The 18,344-nt window shown below is 40.7% G+C and overlaps 1 protein-coding gene across 3 annotated transcripts in view; it reads right to left on the reverse strand.

Annotated features, from left to right (window-relative positions):
• Window positions 1-6,894: 6,894 nt before the first annotated feature.
• The window catches only part of efr3a (EFR3 homolog A (S. cerevisiae)), a 251,567-nt gene continuing 240,117 nt past the window's right edge, over window positions 6,895-18,344 (reverse strand). For all 3 annotated transcript variants that reach the window (XM_021612602.2, XM_021612601.2, XM_021612600.2), the window contains 2 exons: window positions 11,786-11,835; window positions 6,895-11,370 (listed from right to left, as the gene is read on the reverse strand). In XM_021612602.2, coding sequence (XP_021468277.1) covers window positions 11,265-11,370; window positions 11,786-11,835 — 156 coding nt within the window. In that variant the 3' untranslated portion in view covers window positions 6,895-11,264. The remainder of the gene's footprint in view (window positions 11,371-11,785; window positions 11,836-18,344) is intronic.

Here is an 18,344-nt window from a genome sequence, read left to right on the forward strand (position 1 = left end):
TTAATTGCCTCAACCATATACATTCCTCCTACAGATACCCATTAACTTCTGATGTAGAAACCTGACTATGGCACTCTCATTTCCATAGGATACCTGATGATTAACACTATTTCAAGTTTAGGAGTCAGAACACATCAATAGGAACTTTGTATTTGGAAGTACAAAAAGTTTTTCTGTTCAAACATGTTAATTTTGAATATTAATATTTCTAAGCAAGGAGGTAAAGAGCAACAGTCTAGTCTCAGTTCCTGATAAGACAGGCCAGTGGCTGTGACACTAGGACCCGGAGGGACGTGGAACTCAACTCGAGATAAAGCCAACAGTTGAAGAGAGAAGAAACCTCAGGGGTCCACCCTGACGACCCTTTAACAACAGTCACTCCCACACCCATGAAGGTTCTAGACTTAAGCTGGGCCATAACAATACCAGTAAGAGGAACAGACTCAGTTTGTGCCTAGCAACAGAGACAGATTGTTTATCTTAGACATACAAGGAGGGGACTCTGCCTAGTCGGAAGGTATAAATACATGCTTGTGTGACTTGAATGTTGTGTTTGCAGCTGAAGCATTCAGTAGGTTGAATAAAATTGCTCTGAGCCTTTTCTAGTCGTCCGTTTGAGTTCATACTCGTTTTGTTCAGAACCTAACAATGGGTTGTAGGCGAGAGAGAAAGCTTAATGCCCACATCACATGAAATTGAGATATTAATGTAGGCATGGTTTGAATAACGGGGGGGCTAAGGCACCCACATAACAAATCAGGACCCTATTTCACTTAAAATACAAAGATCGATGTATTTTTATTCATTTATTTATCCACCTCTGGCATCCCCAAGAGTCAATGTATAGAATATATTATAGTATTTTAGGTCTACTGTAAGTGTGAGCATGTTCTCCAAATGGCAAGGTGATTTGTGTGAGGAAAGATGGTATAATAAAAGTGAGATTGTAGTAAAGTGAGAACTAACGATGAAGCAATTCACGTGAAGAAGTTAAAAGTAAGACTATTGTCTCTCCGGTATTCAATAAATGACTAAATAAAAATAAACCGACATGTTAGGATTTGGCAATTTGAGAAAAGCATGGTAGTTAAAAGTTAGACCATTGTCAAGACTGGTAATTCAAGAAAGTGATATGTTTTATTTCCGTTCATTCTTTAATTACTCATGAGGTCATGTTGAGGTTTGTGAATCGAAATGAGGCCTTAGTGTATAAAAATTGCTTTTTTGCCTACCTGTATAATAAAAATAAATATTCTGCATGTTTGTGCAAAGGGCAAATTCCTGACCTGAGAAACATGACAACATACATAGATAGACCTTTACCTTGAACTTTTTGTCACCTATTGACATTAATCCGTTTTGTCTAACGAGAGCAAGCCTGAGCACATATATGGTATATGCAGGTCCCAATTAACCTGTACCATAATACACACACACAATGTTTTGGGTGCAATTGCCCACATATGGACTGTGGTCAAAGGTAGTGCACTAAATGGGGAATGGGGTGGCATAATTTGGATGTGATTTTCCCCCCCATGTTTTTAACTTTAGATAAAACTTTAACGTTTTAATTGTGAGCGAGAGACAATCCTATTCCTTCCATAAGGCATAGTATTGAAACAAATATTTGGTAACACACATGTAAACCCTTAAGTGCATTTATAATGCCTTATGACACTTTATAATACATTATAACACCTATCAAAACTCAAGTAGTCCAAGTTATGTTGTAATCGTACTCTGGTATTAAAGAGTTTCTCTGGTAATGTGGTATACTTTTTACCCAGTAGTTCTGAAAGTAGCGCTCACGGGCGTGTACTACATCACATACAGTGGGGCAAAAAAGTATTTAGTCAGCCACCAATTGTGCAAGTTCTCCCACTTAAAAAGATGAGAGGCCTGTCATCATAGGTACACTTCAACTATGACAGACAAAATGAGATTTTTTTTTTCTCCAGAAAATCACATTGTAGGATTCTTTATGAATTTATTTGCAAATTATGGTGGAAAATAAGTATTTGGTCACCTAAACAGACCTGTAACTTCTTCAAGAGGCTCCTCTGTCCTCCACTCGTTACCTGTATTAATGGCAACTGTTTGAACTTGTTATCAGTATAAAAGACACCTGTCCACAACCTCAAACAGTCACACTCCAAACTCCACTATGGCCAAGACCAAAGAGCTGTCAAAGGACACCAGAAACAAAATTGTAGACCTGCACCAGGCTGGGAAGACTGAATCTGCAATAGGTAAGCAGCTTGGTTTGAAGAAATCAACTGTGGGAGCAATTATTAGGAAATGGAAGACATAAAAGACCACTGATAATCTCCCTCGATCTGGGGCTCCACGCAAGATCTCACCCCGTGGGGTCAAAATGATCACAAGAATGGTGAGCAAAAATCCCAGAACCACACGGGGGGACTTAGTGAATGACCTACAGAGAGCTGGAACCAAAGTAACAAGCCTACCATCAGTAACACACTACGCAGCCAGGGACTCAAATCCTGCAGTGCCAGACGTGTCCCCCTGCTTAAGCCAGTACATGTCCAGGCCCGGCTGAAGTTTGCTAGAGAGCATTTGGATGATCTAGAAAAAGATTGGGAGAATGTCATATGGTCAGATGAAACCAAAATCTAACTTTTTGGTAAAAACTCAACTCGTCCTGTTTGGAGGACAAAGAATGCTGAGTTGCATCCAAAGAACACCATACCTACTGTGAAGCATTGGGGTGGAAACATCATGCTTTGGGGCTGTTTTTCTGCAAAGGGACCAGGACGACTGATCCGTGTAAAGGAAAGAATGAATGGGGCCATGTATCGTGAGATTTTGAGTGAAAACCTCCTTCCATCAGCAAGGGCATTGAAGATAAAACGTGGCTGGGTCTTTCAGCATGACAATGATCCCAAACACACCACCCGGGTAACGAAGGAGTGGCTTCGTAAGAAGCATTTCAAGGTCCTGGAGTGGCCTAGCCAGTCTCCAGATCTCAACCCCATAGAAAATCTTTGGAGGGAGTTGAAAGTCCGTGTTGCCCAGCAACAGCCCCAAAACATCACTGCTCTAGAGGAGGTCTGCATGGAGGAATGGGCCAAAATACCAGCAACAGTGTGTGAAAACCTTGTGAAGACTTACAGAAAACGTTTGACCTCTGTCATTGCCAACAAAGGGTATATAACAAAGTATTGAGATAAACTTTTGTTATTGACCAAATACTTATTTTCCACCATAATTTGCAAATAAATTCATTAAAAATCCTACAATGTGATTTTCTGTTTTTTTTTCCTCATTTTGCCTGTCATAGTTGAAGTGTACCTATGATGAAAATTACAGGCCTCTCTCATCTTTTTAAGTGGGAGAACTTGCACAATTGGTGGCTGACTAAATACTTTTTTGCCCCACTGTATGTGCAGATATGGGCACCATGTCATTGCTCTCGCACCCTGCTGTGTGTGCATCTTGCTAGCTGTCACTCAAATGGCGAGGGGCTGAAGCTCATTGGATAACTTGAATTGCTAGATGCTGGTCCCAGTGGGGGAAAATGTAGGGAAAATGGCACAGCACAGCTTTTAGAAAAACATTAGCTTTTAAACTAGGGAGGTAAAGCAGTAATTCTGTTCATAGATTATGCATGTATGAACTACACATTGACACATACCCCCCAAAGCAGGAGGTTAAAGAGTACTTAGTAGTAGCCCAAGTTCTGGAGCATGTCTTTAAAGTGTTGAAAGACAGAAACAAAACAACATTTTCATAGATTTTATATAAACATTTTATTTTGATCTTGTATATTTATCTTCTAATAATCTCTATGCACAATAATTCACTATTGAATAGAAGCTCTGTCGTCATAGTGGTTAAATTAACAATGTGTAGTTTGAAATGAGCCAAGCTTTATTATTTGCAGTTCAGTGGTTTTTAATGACATTGCAACGGTCATGAAATTAAATTAACATGCTTTAATTGTGATAGCTTACCAGCCTCCATGCAAGTCTTTCTAATTTTATCAAAGTATTTTTTACTTTGATTTATTTTTTAAATCATCACTGTATGTCTAATAAATCACTGTGTTTATTTTTGAAAAAACAAACACAATAACTTATCATTTATTTCACTGAGCCTCCTTTTGCCATTGAAATGCCCACACGATCAGGCTGAGCATGTTCATATATTTACTTAGCCCTGACTGCCAGATAGGATCGTCCAGACTCTAGTCTAGAGCCTACGCCGCTTATCCCTTCAAACTAGGAGGATACATATGCAAATAAAAGATGACTGGTCATTGGTCAGAATAATCAGATCAGATTGTGATGTCATGCTGTCTGCTGAAAACTCCATCCCACCTGAACAGGCTGAAAATCCAGGTGTTTCTCTCTCTCTCCAAAAAGCTCTTACACTAAAAGGGTATTATCATAATTTTCACAATTTGTTATTTTGAGCTCATAGTGTAGAAATATCACGAAATAAAATAGGGATATCTAATTTTTGACTACAGTGCCCCTTTAGCATTGACATCAGGCCATTGTATCTCTAAAACAGGCACAAAATACTTTGTTTTGCATCACAACCATAAGAGAATCTATGGCCTTAATTCCGTATAAATGTGGTCACTTTATCTGTTTCACAAATCAATTTATAACAATGCATGGAGTTGTTCTGATCTGCAAGAAAATAGAACCCGCCACAAGTAGCCAAGAAATGTGAAACTGGGAAAATTACCCATCATGCATTGTTGCAATAATAATGACAAATAGCATAAATCCAGCAATAACTATATCAACCATAGTACCAGGTATATAATTATAAAAGTACAAACAATGTCAATATTCATATGTTAAAGAAGCAGCGCAGTTAAAACGTTTCTGATGATATTTCCACGAGGTCAAAATAACACAGAATTGTGAAAATTATGATAATTGCCCTTTTTGTGTAAGAACGGTTTGAAATAAAAAGCCTGTAATTTCAGCCTGCTCAGGTGGGATGTCATTTTGGCCCGCCGCATACCGCCATCTGGCGATCTGATATATTTGAAAATATTTACATATTCCCTACTAGTTTTGGGGATGGCCCCACCCAGAAGCAAGAGAGTATAGCAGTATGGCTGTATTCCATCCAAACAATCATGTCAACTGTCAGAGAAGTTCAGTTGAACCTCCTGCACAGCACACTTTGCATCGGACAACATTGCAAATCAGGCTAGGATTTCACAGCAGCTCCATTAAGCATCAAATGGATCTTGAAATCGGCAACAGCAGCAAACATTCATTGAGATGATTTGGGATGAGTTGGAGTGCAAAGTGAAGGAAAAGCAGCAACAAGTGCTCAGCATATGTGGGAACTCCTTCAAGACTGTTGGAAAGGCATTCCTGGTGAAGCTGGTTGATTCCATATGTGTTATTTCATAGTGTTGATGTCTTCACTATTATTCGACAATGAAGAACATAGTACAAATAAAGAAAAACCCTGGAATGAGTAATAGTCCAAACTTTTGACTGGTACTGTATATGATCATATTATATCTGTTATGTGAGTGAAAACTTTAAGATTATAAAACGGAACGTTGTCACCTTGCCAACAGGATGAAAACCGGTAGCTACACAATTCCCTTCCATTCATGATCCCCGTTCTTATGTGCTAAAGAGTCATCGCTGAGGAAGGCCTGCAGGATGAGGAGGACCAGGAGATCATGTACTTTTTGGAGGAAGATGCTTTTGATGAGGAGCGACTTGGTGAAGACTAGGACGACACACACACACACACACACAATGGGCAAGACAAAATATTGAAGTGCCTTTGAAAGGGGTATGGTAGTAGGTGTCAGGCACACCGGTTTGAGTGTCAAGAACTGCACCGCTGCTGGGTTTTTCACACTCAACAGTTTTACCTTGTGTATCAAGAATGGTCCAGCACCTAAATGTCATCCAACTTGACACAACTGTGGGAAGCATTGGGAGTCAACATGGGCCAGTATCCCTGTGGAACGCTTTCGACACATTGTAGAGTCCATGCCCCAATGAATTGAGGCTGTTCTGAGGGCAAAAGGGGGTGCAACTCAATATTAGGAAGTTGTGCCAGCAAGCATTTGGTCTCCCTTGACAAAAACGTTTATTTTTTATTGCCAATTAGTGTTGAGTTGAGCTCAACTGTGGGTAGTCCTGCACATCAACCCAATGGAGGCCAGTTTGGATTTGGCTTCACACCAATCAAATCACATCAAAAGCAAAACATAATTGTCAGAAAAAAGTGTCTGTTTCTGGTCTGCTTGTATTGTTGTCCTGCAGTAGGCTAGTTAGCTAAATTGGCCCTTTCCTAAGCAGTGATGGAGATGGGGATTTGGACTTGTGGTTCTGACTTAATTCTCCATACTGGCCATTGATTATACCGGCGATTCTGATCCAACCATAAATTAATATACTGTGCTACTTGCCTGAGACGATTGAAGTTTAATATGTAGGCTAGATGTAGTCTAGTAGGCTCACGTTAACTAGCTAGCTAACTTAGCTGGATCATTGTTGCCCATGCCAGGAAGTTAGGCAAGCAAGCACTTTAGCTAGGTAGCCTACGACAACAAAAACTAACATTGTGCACTACTGTATGACAGAGTCATAGACTGTTTTTCTAACATGAAAGAGCAGGATGGAATTGGCGTTCATCTAGTCTACAACTAGGGTTAGTCAACATGTTTTTTAAAACTTGTGATCGCGCACACACACACGGCAACTCTCTGTGGTTCTAAATCAGTAATTGTTTAGTAAACTGTGAGAAACATTAACTTGCTGGACCATGCTGTAGGTCATGTAAGTGTTTTTAACATGTACTATTTGCTTTGTGGACTTCACCAGACAGATGTTTGCCTCCGGTTTTGTGATTAAACAAACGTATGTGTGGTTGAATGTATCTGTTGTGTCGGCTTTATTGTATATCATGTGGCATATGAACAAATGGGTTACAGAGCAAACAACGCAATTATCACAACATAGGTTGTAATCATTTTGTTTCCTAACGCCCACACAATCTGACTGAGCATTTCAGTGGCCCAAGGAGTCTTAGAGAAATAAACAATATATATACAACAACAACAAAAAAACACTTATTTATTACACAAAGTGATGTTAAATTAAAAACACAGCATGGGGCTTTAAGAATGATGCTTAATTGTAGCCATTGCTGACCAGTCGCTCAAATGATTGTTAATTGTTATACTGTTCATTTCAGTCTATAATCACTATTCTCTATCTCGTCATTGTAATAACTAGAGAAAATTGACTCAATATCCCTGCAGCCTCTTCACCACAGTGAAGCCTTTAGTCAAACCAGGTCTTCAGACCCCCCTGTGGTTGCTGGTTTTCATGCAAACTCATCTCCTTATCCACACAAGACTTAAATCGAGCTGCTTATTGAATATTGAATTGTATCTGGCATTAACCCAACTTTTGTCAGGATTTTGTCCTTCAGGAAAGATTTCGTAGATATGTTGGAAGGAAAACCAGCACACATGGGGGCGTCTCAAAACACCAAGAATACATCAGACTTCAAAAAGGCTGGTTTAGCCAAAACAGTGGTCTCCCATTGCACCGTTTCAAGTTAAGAGGAGTGCTGATTTTGAACAATAAACAGAAGAACTCCCAACCCATTTTCTATCAGGCAACATGCCACTCATATGATGAATATCGATTTAAAAAAAAATACCATATTAGACTATTGACAAATTCAGCATAAAGAAAGCAAATGGTAGCCTAGTCCCAGACCTGTTTGTGCTCTTGTCTACTCCATTGCAGTCATTGTCAAGCCAATGAGTGACAGGGAATTTGGAATGATAGCAAAAAACAGACTGGCACTCGATCTCAGTCAATGATGCTGTATGGTCTACATTCCTCATGTCTTAACTCCCATAGGTTATACATACACACTTGATATTCCAGAATCTCTCGATAAACTCGTAGTAATATATGCTATCTGAAGTGACACCACAGTTCAAGATAAGACATCACGTGTTGCAAAAGAAAAACAATCCTATAACCATACAGAGGAGAACATATTGCACTTCGCCATGAATGAGATTACACATTTCTGATATGACTTCAGATTATATGCATCAATAGGGGCATTTCTACATATTAGGTCAAAATGAGCAAAAGGTCTCAGGCAAAAATAAAAATTTTCCATTCGACAATGGATATGGATGAACATTATTGTCTTATGCTGCTCTTGGGTGAGGTTCCCGAAATAGCAATCTCAACGACCTGGTCGCGATTGAAAAACAATTGGAAAAATCTATGTTTGAGGGCCAATCATCTGTGCCAAATGTGTTATTTTATCTGTTTCACAAGTGGCTTAGGTCTGAGTCATAAAGTACCACGTTAGCTACCATGAAATATATATATATATATATATATTTTATATAATCCAAAAGGTCATTTCCACCACCAGCCAATTAAAATGGATGAAGCTAGTGTCCACTAATCACCTTAGTGATTCCCATTTACAATCATACACCGTACCACCCGCCGTCTTTCCTCACTATACTAACCAATTTTGATCCACTAGTCTCTCAAGCTGGACTCAAGTCTCTCAGTGGCTCAGGTTACCTGAGACTGAAAGCCTGGCTGAGCGAGACTTAACCCTTAACATGAAACCACCTTGAACATACAAAACCACCCACAGCAACGTTCTGCAGTATCCTGTTACAGAAGGTACAACAGGATGCCATCACAGAGAACCTTTTGATAACAACCTCACTTTAGCCTCTCTATTCTTCAATTTGAGCCCACGCTATTAACCATCTCAACATCACCCATATCGCTGAAGCCTCTTTTCAAATGGCCTCATAATCATTATTAGAGTGTCTTGTTTGGGAGGACTGTAGTCCCATCCCTGACACTAACCTCTGTAGGACTGAACTATGCCCACCCCTTCGCCGAATGGTCCTTTGCTTAGATGGGTCCTTCCAAAATATTCTGTTATAATCCGACAACCGCAAATCGAGGACCTTTTTTCCTTGACTAATGCAGCGTTTTACACAGCATGTCTGCATCATACCTAGCACTAGAAACAGGAGAGACACCCGCACCAAGCCAGGATGTAACAATAGTAAGATAACAACCTGGGTTATTAAACAGCCCAGTGGCGAGCCCCAAACAGCACACAGACAGATATTTGGTTCCCTCAGAAACAAAATGTTGAGTGACATCGTTATTAAGACATTAGAGGGAGGGGACGGATGGGGGCCGTGGCAAATGGATTCTTTGGTAAAGATGAAAGCGTTTTGGTATTCTAGATGGCCAACAGAGTTATGACAGATCTTGTCCTGCCAGGTAAGTTGGAAAACGATATTGGTGAACCCTCTCAATTATATTTTCCCACATACTCTAAATAACAATCAATACTAACTCAAGACAAATCATCATGACACATATCCACAGGAAGCTGCAAGCTATGAAACCCATGTGAACAATACCAATTATACTGCACACAAACATCTGGCCTATAGCAATAAGCATAACATTGTATATACTGTATCTATATTTATTTGATGCATTGTGATATCAAACCAATACGTCATGTCAAAATGCAGGTTCATCAAATTACTGGAAAGAGAAATGACAGAGATTTGAAATGTGATAATCAATAATGAAAAATCTCTAAATGTTCATGTAAAATGCCTTACAAGAAAATAGATGCAACTATCCAAAGTCCATTGCGTTAGAATATTTGTATTGTGCTCAGCGTCGGTGAGCGGATTGAGAAGATAAAGACGACTTAATAGCCTTCACATGAATCTTGTCAAGAGGGTGTAATAAAAATAACTACATGTTTTTGTACCATATTGTGAAAGTGCTATGAAAAAGATGGTGAGGAGAAGGGAGTGTACAGCTGCCCGAACACTTCAATTAATACCAAAACAGGTGAATGCACTTGGCTGCCATATCATCCTAAACTATCAATATATCAACTAAATAACATGGTGCCTTTAGTAATCAACTGATTGCTTTTCTATTAGCGTTAGCTGGTCCACAATACCATTCCTCAGTACAGGTCCTGAAGGGCATGACTCCAGTAGGTTTTGAACAGTGGTGACTGGATTCCTATCGAAGGAACCAAAATCCAAGACCATAACATAACAGGGGGGTTACTAGCCTGGTCTCATACCCAACATTTTTGAAACACTGCCATAATGGACCTGCAATAAAGACTCAATCCACCAAGATGTCTATTCCAGAATAGAATTTCCACATTTCCAAGACTCTCAATGTTCTACCTGAAATTCACCTTGTCCACACAGATTAACATATATGAATTGGTTTTCATTAAATTGGGACATTAAAAAAAAGTATTAGCTTTCTGCAGCACTGTGGCTTATCTGTCTGAAAAAGCCAATAAAATAAGCAATTTTTCAGACTGGCCGCTAAAATTACTTTTCTCTAATATGCACAGAACTGCATGGATATGCACAATGGTAAAAGGTAAACAACTGGAGACACATTTTGTGAGACCGGTTATAATTAACACGGCAGCACTATGTTGCTAGCAAAATAGTTTTGAAACGATTGCTAACTAGCTGTAAACAATTTTAGCTGGTTAGGTATGCCTCTTGGCTAACTGTGAGGCAAAACAATTAACTTATTTACTGTTAATTAGCCACTACAAATCTCTTCGCTAGCAAGCGCGATGGTATCTTTGAAACGACAATGTGCCTCCAGTAATATTCACTTTTCGATGTTCTATGACATCTCCACTTTCCAAGTGTATAAGCCAACACACCACAGCTAATTGATTAGACTATAAATACGAATGTGCGTGTGCGCGCACGTTCACGTGTGCGTAGACTGTGTGCGTGTGACTGGAAACTACAGTCATACAGCCATCTCATCTGGTAATAGACACATTAGTCTGAGGAGGGGCAGGAACAATGTGCAGTGTTAAGAAATAGGGAACACAGTATTCGGGCTTAGTGGTACAGTACCACAGTTAGTCTCTGCTGTAGCTGACATACCTTGTATAGGGCTAAGGAGCAGACTTAGGCGGTAGGGTTGAGGGTATAGGGTTTTAGTGGTTCTAAACTGCCACTGTTTTTGCTTTAAGAGACATGCAGATCTGAAGGGGTTAGGAAATGGGTTAGGGTTGAGGCTACAATGTGTTAGTGGTTAGGGTAATGGCTATGTGGTTGTCTTTGCTCCAGTAGACACACAGGTCTGGGTATGGTTAGTGGTTGGGTTAGGGTTAGGGTTAGGGTTGAGGATACAAGGCGTTAGTGGCTGGTCTTTGATCTAGTAGACACACAGGTCGGGGAACTTCATCTCGTAGACAGGGACAGACTGGTGTTGAGCGTGGCCTGCAGAGATAGACACCACCCCAGAGGGGCTGGGAGGGGGCCTGGGGAAAGAGTGAGAGAAAACCAGGGGGTAGAAAAGAGAGAGAGGGAAGGGAGAGAGAAACGGGAGAAAATACAGGATGGAATAGCAAAGGGAAAAAGAGGGAAGGGAGATACAGAATTAGGAGGGAAGAGAAAAGAGAAAGAGCGAATGGAGAGAGACAAAATGGAGGAATAAGAAAAAAAGGGAGCAGAAAGGAGGGAAGGTTATAGTTCTTACAAACACAATTCAACACCACATTTTCTATAGTCTGAGAAGAACAGACCAGATGGACAGAAAGCAGTTAGGTAAACCTTCAGGACAGTCTCAGAAATGATTGGACAACACAATTATTTTAATAATTCAATACAAGGTCTCCCTTTTAAAAGATTACTCTGACGTTAAAGGGACTTCTCTTGACCTCAATGGTCACTTACCGGATAGTGAGCTCGAAGATTTGTGCCAGTCTGTCATGTAACATATTGGCCTGTTGACAAAGAGTGACCACAGTGAAGATGGAGTTCAATATTCTTAACATATATTCATCAAAAAGGAGTCTCTATACAATTCGATCAGATGTGATTTCAGTGTTTCAATTAGCTACGCTTTCAGTCTGTGATAAACTTAACTGGACCTGTGTAGCTCACAAAGTCACTATACACTGTAGGTTTGTGTGTGTGTGTGTGTGTGTGTGTGTGTGTGTGTGTGTGTGTGTGTGTGTGTGTGTGTGTGTGTGTGTGGTGTGTGGTGTGTGGTGTGTGCTCGCGCGCTTGTGTACGTGTTTCATGGATTTTTCTGCCATATAAATCCTTGGGCGGGCCGTGTTTTTTGGGCTGCCTAAAGGCATCTGCATATATTATGACGACATTTAAGTTTTTGTTAGGTTTTTGTCAGCTGTTCGAACACACACAAAATTGTTTCTCAAAGCCAAAGTCGGTAGCCTAAGTCTATGCCCCCTCATCGGCGACTGGTCAACAGTAGAGATTATTCAATTAAGTGCCTGTTGTCATTCAACGAGAGACGACTCCTCCTCATGCAAAACATTTGTTGTTGTTGTGAATATTAAAACAGAAAAAAATAAGAAACCTGCACACTGCTCTTGATAGTATCACTGTTCTTTAATAAGCTTTACGTATCAACTTCATTTAAGTATGTAGAGTGAGTTTCCTGCAAATTGTATAGTTTATATTCCTTTTCTTTGGTACTATCGTTACGGATAATCCTGAATGAATTGTGAATAATGATGAGAGAGAAAGTTCGACGCACAAAATACAGCACAAATACAGTATCATACCTCCCCAAAAACGCTAACCTCCCGTTATTGTAATGGTGAGAGGTTAGCATGTATGATATTTTTGCGTCTGTAACTTTCACACTCGTCATTATTCACGATTAATTCAGGATTATCCGTAATCATGGTATATTAATGTAGAAGTATTTAGAAACATATTATATTCTTATTTACAACAAAAGTGACTCCAAAATGACACAATACATTATCTACCACTCATTTCTATTGGCACAAAATAATCTGAAACACAACCAAAACAAAAAGCAAATGCATCCAACAAATTTGTAGAGTAAACAGGCTTGATGTAGTCATTTCGTGCAATGAATATGGGAACAAATTCTTAACTTTATACAACTTTAATACACATACAGTTGAAGTCGGAAGTTTACATACACTTAGGTTGGAGTCATTAAAACCCGTTTTTCAACCACTCCACAAATTTTGGCTAACAAACTATAGTTTTGGCAAGTCAGTTAGGACATCTACTTTGTGCATGACACAAGTAATTTTTCCAACAATTGTTTACAGACAGATTATTTCACTTATAATTCACTGTATCACAATTCCAGTGGGTCAGAAGTTTACATACACTAAGTTGACTGTGCCTTTAAACAGCTTGGAAAATTCCAGTAAATGATGTCATGGCTTTAGAAGCTTCTGATAGGCTAATTGACATAATTTGAGTCAATTGGAGGTGTACCTGTGGATATATTTCAAGGCCTACCTTCAAACTCAGTGCCTCTTTGCTTGACATCATGGGAAAATCAAAAGAAATCAGCCAAGACCTCAGAAAAACAATTGTAGACCTCCACAAGTCTGGTTCATCCATGGGAGCAATTTACAAATGCCTGAATGTAACACGTTCATCTGTACTAACAAGAGTACGTAAGTATAAACACCATGGGACCACGCAGCAGTCATACCGCTCAGGAAGGAGACGCGTTCTGTACCCTAGAGATGAACGTACTTTGGTGTGAAAAGTGCAAATCAATCCCAGAACAACAGCAAAGGACTTTGTGAAGATGTTGGAAGAAACAGGTACAAAAGTATCTATATCCACAGTAAAGTCCTATATCGACATAACCTGAAAGGCTGCTCAGCAAGGAAGAAGCCACTGCTCCAAAACTGCCAATAAAAAAGCCAGGCTACGGTTTGCAACTGCACATGGGGACAAAGTTCGTAGTTTTTGGAGAAATGTCCTCTGGTCTGATGAAACAAAAATAGAACTGTTTGGCCATAACGACCATCGTTACGTTTGGAGGAAAAAGGGGGAGGCTTGCAAGCCGAAGAACACCATCCCAACCGTGAAGCACGGGTGTGGCAGCATCATGTTGTGGGGGTGCTTTGCTGCAGGAGGGACTGCTGCACTTCACAAAACAGATGGCATCATGAGGAAAGAAAATTATATGGATATATTGAAGCATCTCAAGACATCAGTCTGTTAAAGATTGGTCGCAAATGGGTCTTCCAAATGAACAATGTCCCCAAGCATACTTCCAAAGTTGTGGCAAAATGGTTAAAGGACAACAAAGTCAAGGTACTGGAGTGGCAATCACAACTCCCGGACCTCGATCCTATAGAAAATGTGTGGGCAGAACTGAAAAAGCATGTGCGAGCAAGGAGGCCTACAAACCTGACTCAGTTACACCAGCTCTGTCAGGAGGAATGCGCCAGCTTGTGGAAGGTTACCCAAAACGTTTGACCCAAGTTAAACAATTTAAAGGCAATGCTACCAAATACTAATTGAGTGTATGTAAACTTCTGACCCATTGGGAATGTGATGAAAGAAGTAAAAGCTGAAATAAATCACTCTCTCTGCTATTATTCTGACATTTCACATTCTTAAAATAAAGTGGTGATCCTAACTGACCTAAGACAGGGAATGTTTACTAGGATTAAATGTCAGGAATTGTAAAAAACGGAGTTTAAATGTGTTTGGCTTAGGTGTATGTAATCTTCCGACTTCAACTGTAAGTGAATTTGTCCCAATACTTTAGCTCCCCTAAAATGTGGGGACTATGTACCAAAATTGCTGTAATTCCTAAACAGTTCACCCGATATGGATGAAAATACCCTCAAATTAAAGCTGACAGTCTACACTTTATCCTTTTGATTATAGAGCCAAAAGAAGAAAAACATTCTTAATTGTCCCAATAATAAAAGCTAGACAGTCAGTGAGAATTTAAAATCCAAAAAGCAATTAATTTAGAGGTATTGGGCAGTAATGTTATTATAGTTGATTAAAATAACAGCATTAACCATGGCAAAACGCATAGAATCTCCAGAAATATGTATTAAAACTGCTAATTATTCTCTCAGCTCCATGATAGAATCGCAGGAAATTAGCTAAAAAAATAAACAAAAAAAAACTCTGTTTGCACTTATTATAATTTTTCATTTAACCTTATTTTAACAGGGAAAAGTGCCCTGTATATACAATCCTCTCAAGCTCTGTCAGGTTGGATGGACAGCTATTTTCAGGTCTCTACAGAGATGTTCGATCCGGTTCAAGTCCGAGATCTGGCTGGGCCACTCAAGGACATGACATGAAAGCCAGTGAGAGATACTCCAAGATCGCATAGCAGTTCAGACGTCTTTTGTCCTCGTCTTGTCGTGTCCTGTATATATATATATATATATTTACAACTTTTTTCACATACATTTTATTTTTATTTTCCATCAACTCATCTTCTAAACACTCTCCTGCAACCAGCCTCACCAATTTATATTTATAAAAAAGTATTATTTACCTCAGATCTGTAATCCTCCAAGAAGCTAGCCAGAAACTCCAAGAAGCTAGCCAGAAGCTAGCCAGGAGCTAGCCCAGAAGCTAATCCAGAAGCTAATCAGAAGCTAGTTAGCTTCTTTACTGGCAAATCGTTAGTATTCAGCTAACCACGGTTTGTGGTCATCAGCTATCCTTTAGCTCAAAAATCTATCGAAAATCTATCGCCAGTTTTGTACGGCGCAGCGCGGCTCGGAGCGGAACATACCGGACCAAGTTTTCTCTCCATGTCCCTGGATTTCAACTGCTCTCTGGACATTCATACCCGGATCTCACAGCTAGCTAGCTGCTATCCGTGTGACAGTCGGCTTTCGTCGATTCCGGAGCAAACATCGATTGTTCCGGTGCTAGCCAGCTCCGTCAATCACTCCTGAGTTCCATCATTCACTCCTGGGCTGCAGTCACCTATCCGGACACGTTTTACTGCCTACGCGGAGCCCCACCGGGCCTTCACAACTGGACTGCCGACGTTATCTACCTGAAGGAGATCCGGCTGGCTCCTCCATCGCGACGTTACCTGAACGCCCATCTGCGGCCCGCTAACCATTAGCTGTCTTACCGGCTGCTATCTGAATAGACAAATCGGACAATTTATTTATTTTTATTATTATTATGTTTTCTTCTCGGGCCTCTATAACTATATCTATAACTATATCTATTGTTCTTATTTTTGTTGTTGTTGTGTGATTTGGATTAATCCCCTCTACCACACGGAACCCCACTAATCTACTGACCGAACGCAAGAGGTGGCTAACAACATACCTCCATCCTATGCTAGCTTGCTACCGATGGCCTGGCTAGCTGTCTAAATCGCCGTGACCCTCAACCAACCTCTCCACTCACTGGACCCTTTTGATCACTCGACTAAGCATGCCTCTCCTTAATGTCAATATGTCTTGTCCATTGCTGTTCTGGTTAGTGTTTATTGGCTTATTTCACTGTAGAGCCTCTAGTCCTGCTCACTATACCTATCCAAACTATTAGTTCCACCACCCACACATGCAATGACATCTCCTGGTTTCAATGATGTTTCTAGAGACAATATCTCTCTCTTCATCACTCAATACCTAGGTTTACCTCCACTGTATTCACATCCTACCTTACCTTTGTCTGTACATTATACCTTGATGCTATTTTATCGCCCCCAGAAACCTCCTTTTACTCTCTGTTCCAGACGTTCTAGACGACCAATTCTTATTGCTTTTAGCCGCACCCTTATTCTACTCCTCCTATGTTCCTCTGGCGATGTAGAGGTGAATCCAGGCCCTGCAGTGCCTAGCTCCACTCCTATTCCCCAGGTGCTCTCTTTTGACGACTTCTGTAACCGTAATAGCCTTGGTTTCATGCATGTTAACATTAGAAGCCTCCTCCCTAAGTTTGTTCTATTCACTGCTTTAGCACACTCTGCCAACCCGGATGTTCTAGCTGTGTCTGAATCCTGGCTTAGGAAGACCACCAAAAATTCAGACATTTTAATTCCAAACTACAACATTTTCAGACAAGATAGAACTGCCAAAGGGGGCGGTGTTGCAATCTACTGCAAAGATAGCCTGCAGAGTTCTGTCCTACTATCCAGGTCTGTACCCAAACAATTTGAACTTCTACTTTTAAAAATCCACCTCTCTAAAAACAAGTCTCTCACCGTTGCCGCCTGCTATAGACCACCCTCTGCCCCCAGCTGTGCTCTGGACACCATATGTGAACTGATTGCCCCCCATCTATCTTCAGAGCTCGTGCTGCTAGGCGACCTAAACTGGAACATGCTTAACACCCCAGCCATCCTACAATCTAAACTTGATGCCCTCAATCTCACACAAATTATCAATGAACCTACCAGGTACCTCCCCAAAGCCTTAAACACGGGCACCCTCATAGATATCATCCTAACCAACTTCCCCTCTAAATACACCTCTGCTGTCTTCAACCAAGATCTCAGCGATCACTGCCTCATTGCCTGCATCCGTAACGGGTCAGCGGTCAAACGACCTCCTCTCATCACTGTAAAACGCTCCCTGAAACACTTCAGCGAGCAGGCCTTTCTAATCGACCTGGCCGGGGTATCCTGGAAGGATATTGACCTCATCCCGTCAGTAGAGGATGCCTGGATATTTTAAAAATATGCCTTCCTAACCATCTTAAATAAACATGCCCCATTCAAGAAATTTAGAACCAGAAACAGATATAGCCCTTGGTTCTCCCCAGACCTGACTGCCCTTAACCAACACAAAAACATCCTATGGCGTTCTGCATTAGCATCGAACAGCCCCCGTGATATGCAGCTGTTCAGGGAAGCTAGAAACCATTATACACAGGCAGTTAGAAAAGCCAAGGCTAGCTTTTTCAAGCAGAAATTTGCTTCTTGCAACACTAACTCAAAAAAGTTCTGGGACACTGTAAAGTCCATGGAGAATAAGAACACCTCCTCCCAGCTGCCCACTGCACTGAAGATAGGAAACACTGTCACCACTGATAAATCCACCATAATTGAAAATGTCAATAAGCATTTTTCTACTGCTGGCCATGCTTTCCACCTGGCTACTCCTACCCCTGTCAACAGCACTGCACCCCCAACAGCAACTCGCCCAAGCCTTCCCCATTTCTCCTTCTCCCAAATCCATTCAGCTGATGTTCTGAAAGAGCTGCAAAATCTGGACCCCTACAAATCAGCCGGGCTAGACAATCTGGACCCTTTCTATCTAAAATTATCTGCCGAAATTGTTGCCACCCCTATTACTAGCCTGTTCAACCTCTCTTTTGTGTCATCTGAGATTCCCAAAGATTGGAAAGCAGCTGCGGTCATCCCCCTCTTCAAAGTGGGGGACACTCTTGACCCAAACTGCGACAGACCTATATCTATCCTACCCTGCCTTTCTAAGGTCTTCGAAAGCCAAGTCAACAAACAGATTACCGACCATTTCGA

This window comes from Oncorhynchus mykiss, chromosome 8 (assembly GCF_013265735.2).
Source record: "Oncorhynchus mykiss isolate Arlee chromosome 8, USDA_OmykA_1.1, whole genome shotgun sequence".
In the NCBI taxonomy this organism is placed as follows: Eukaryota; Metazoa; Chordata; class Actinopteri; order Salmoniformes; family Salmonidae; genus Oncorhynchus; species Oncorhynchus mykiss.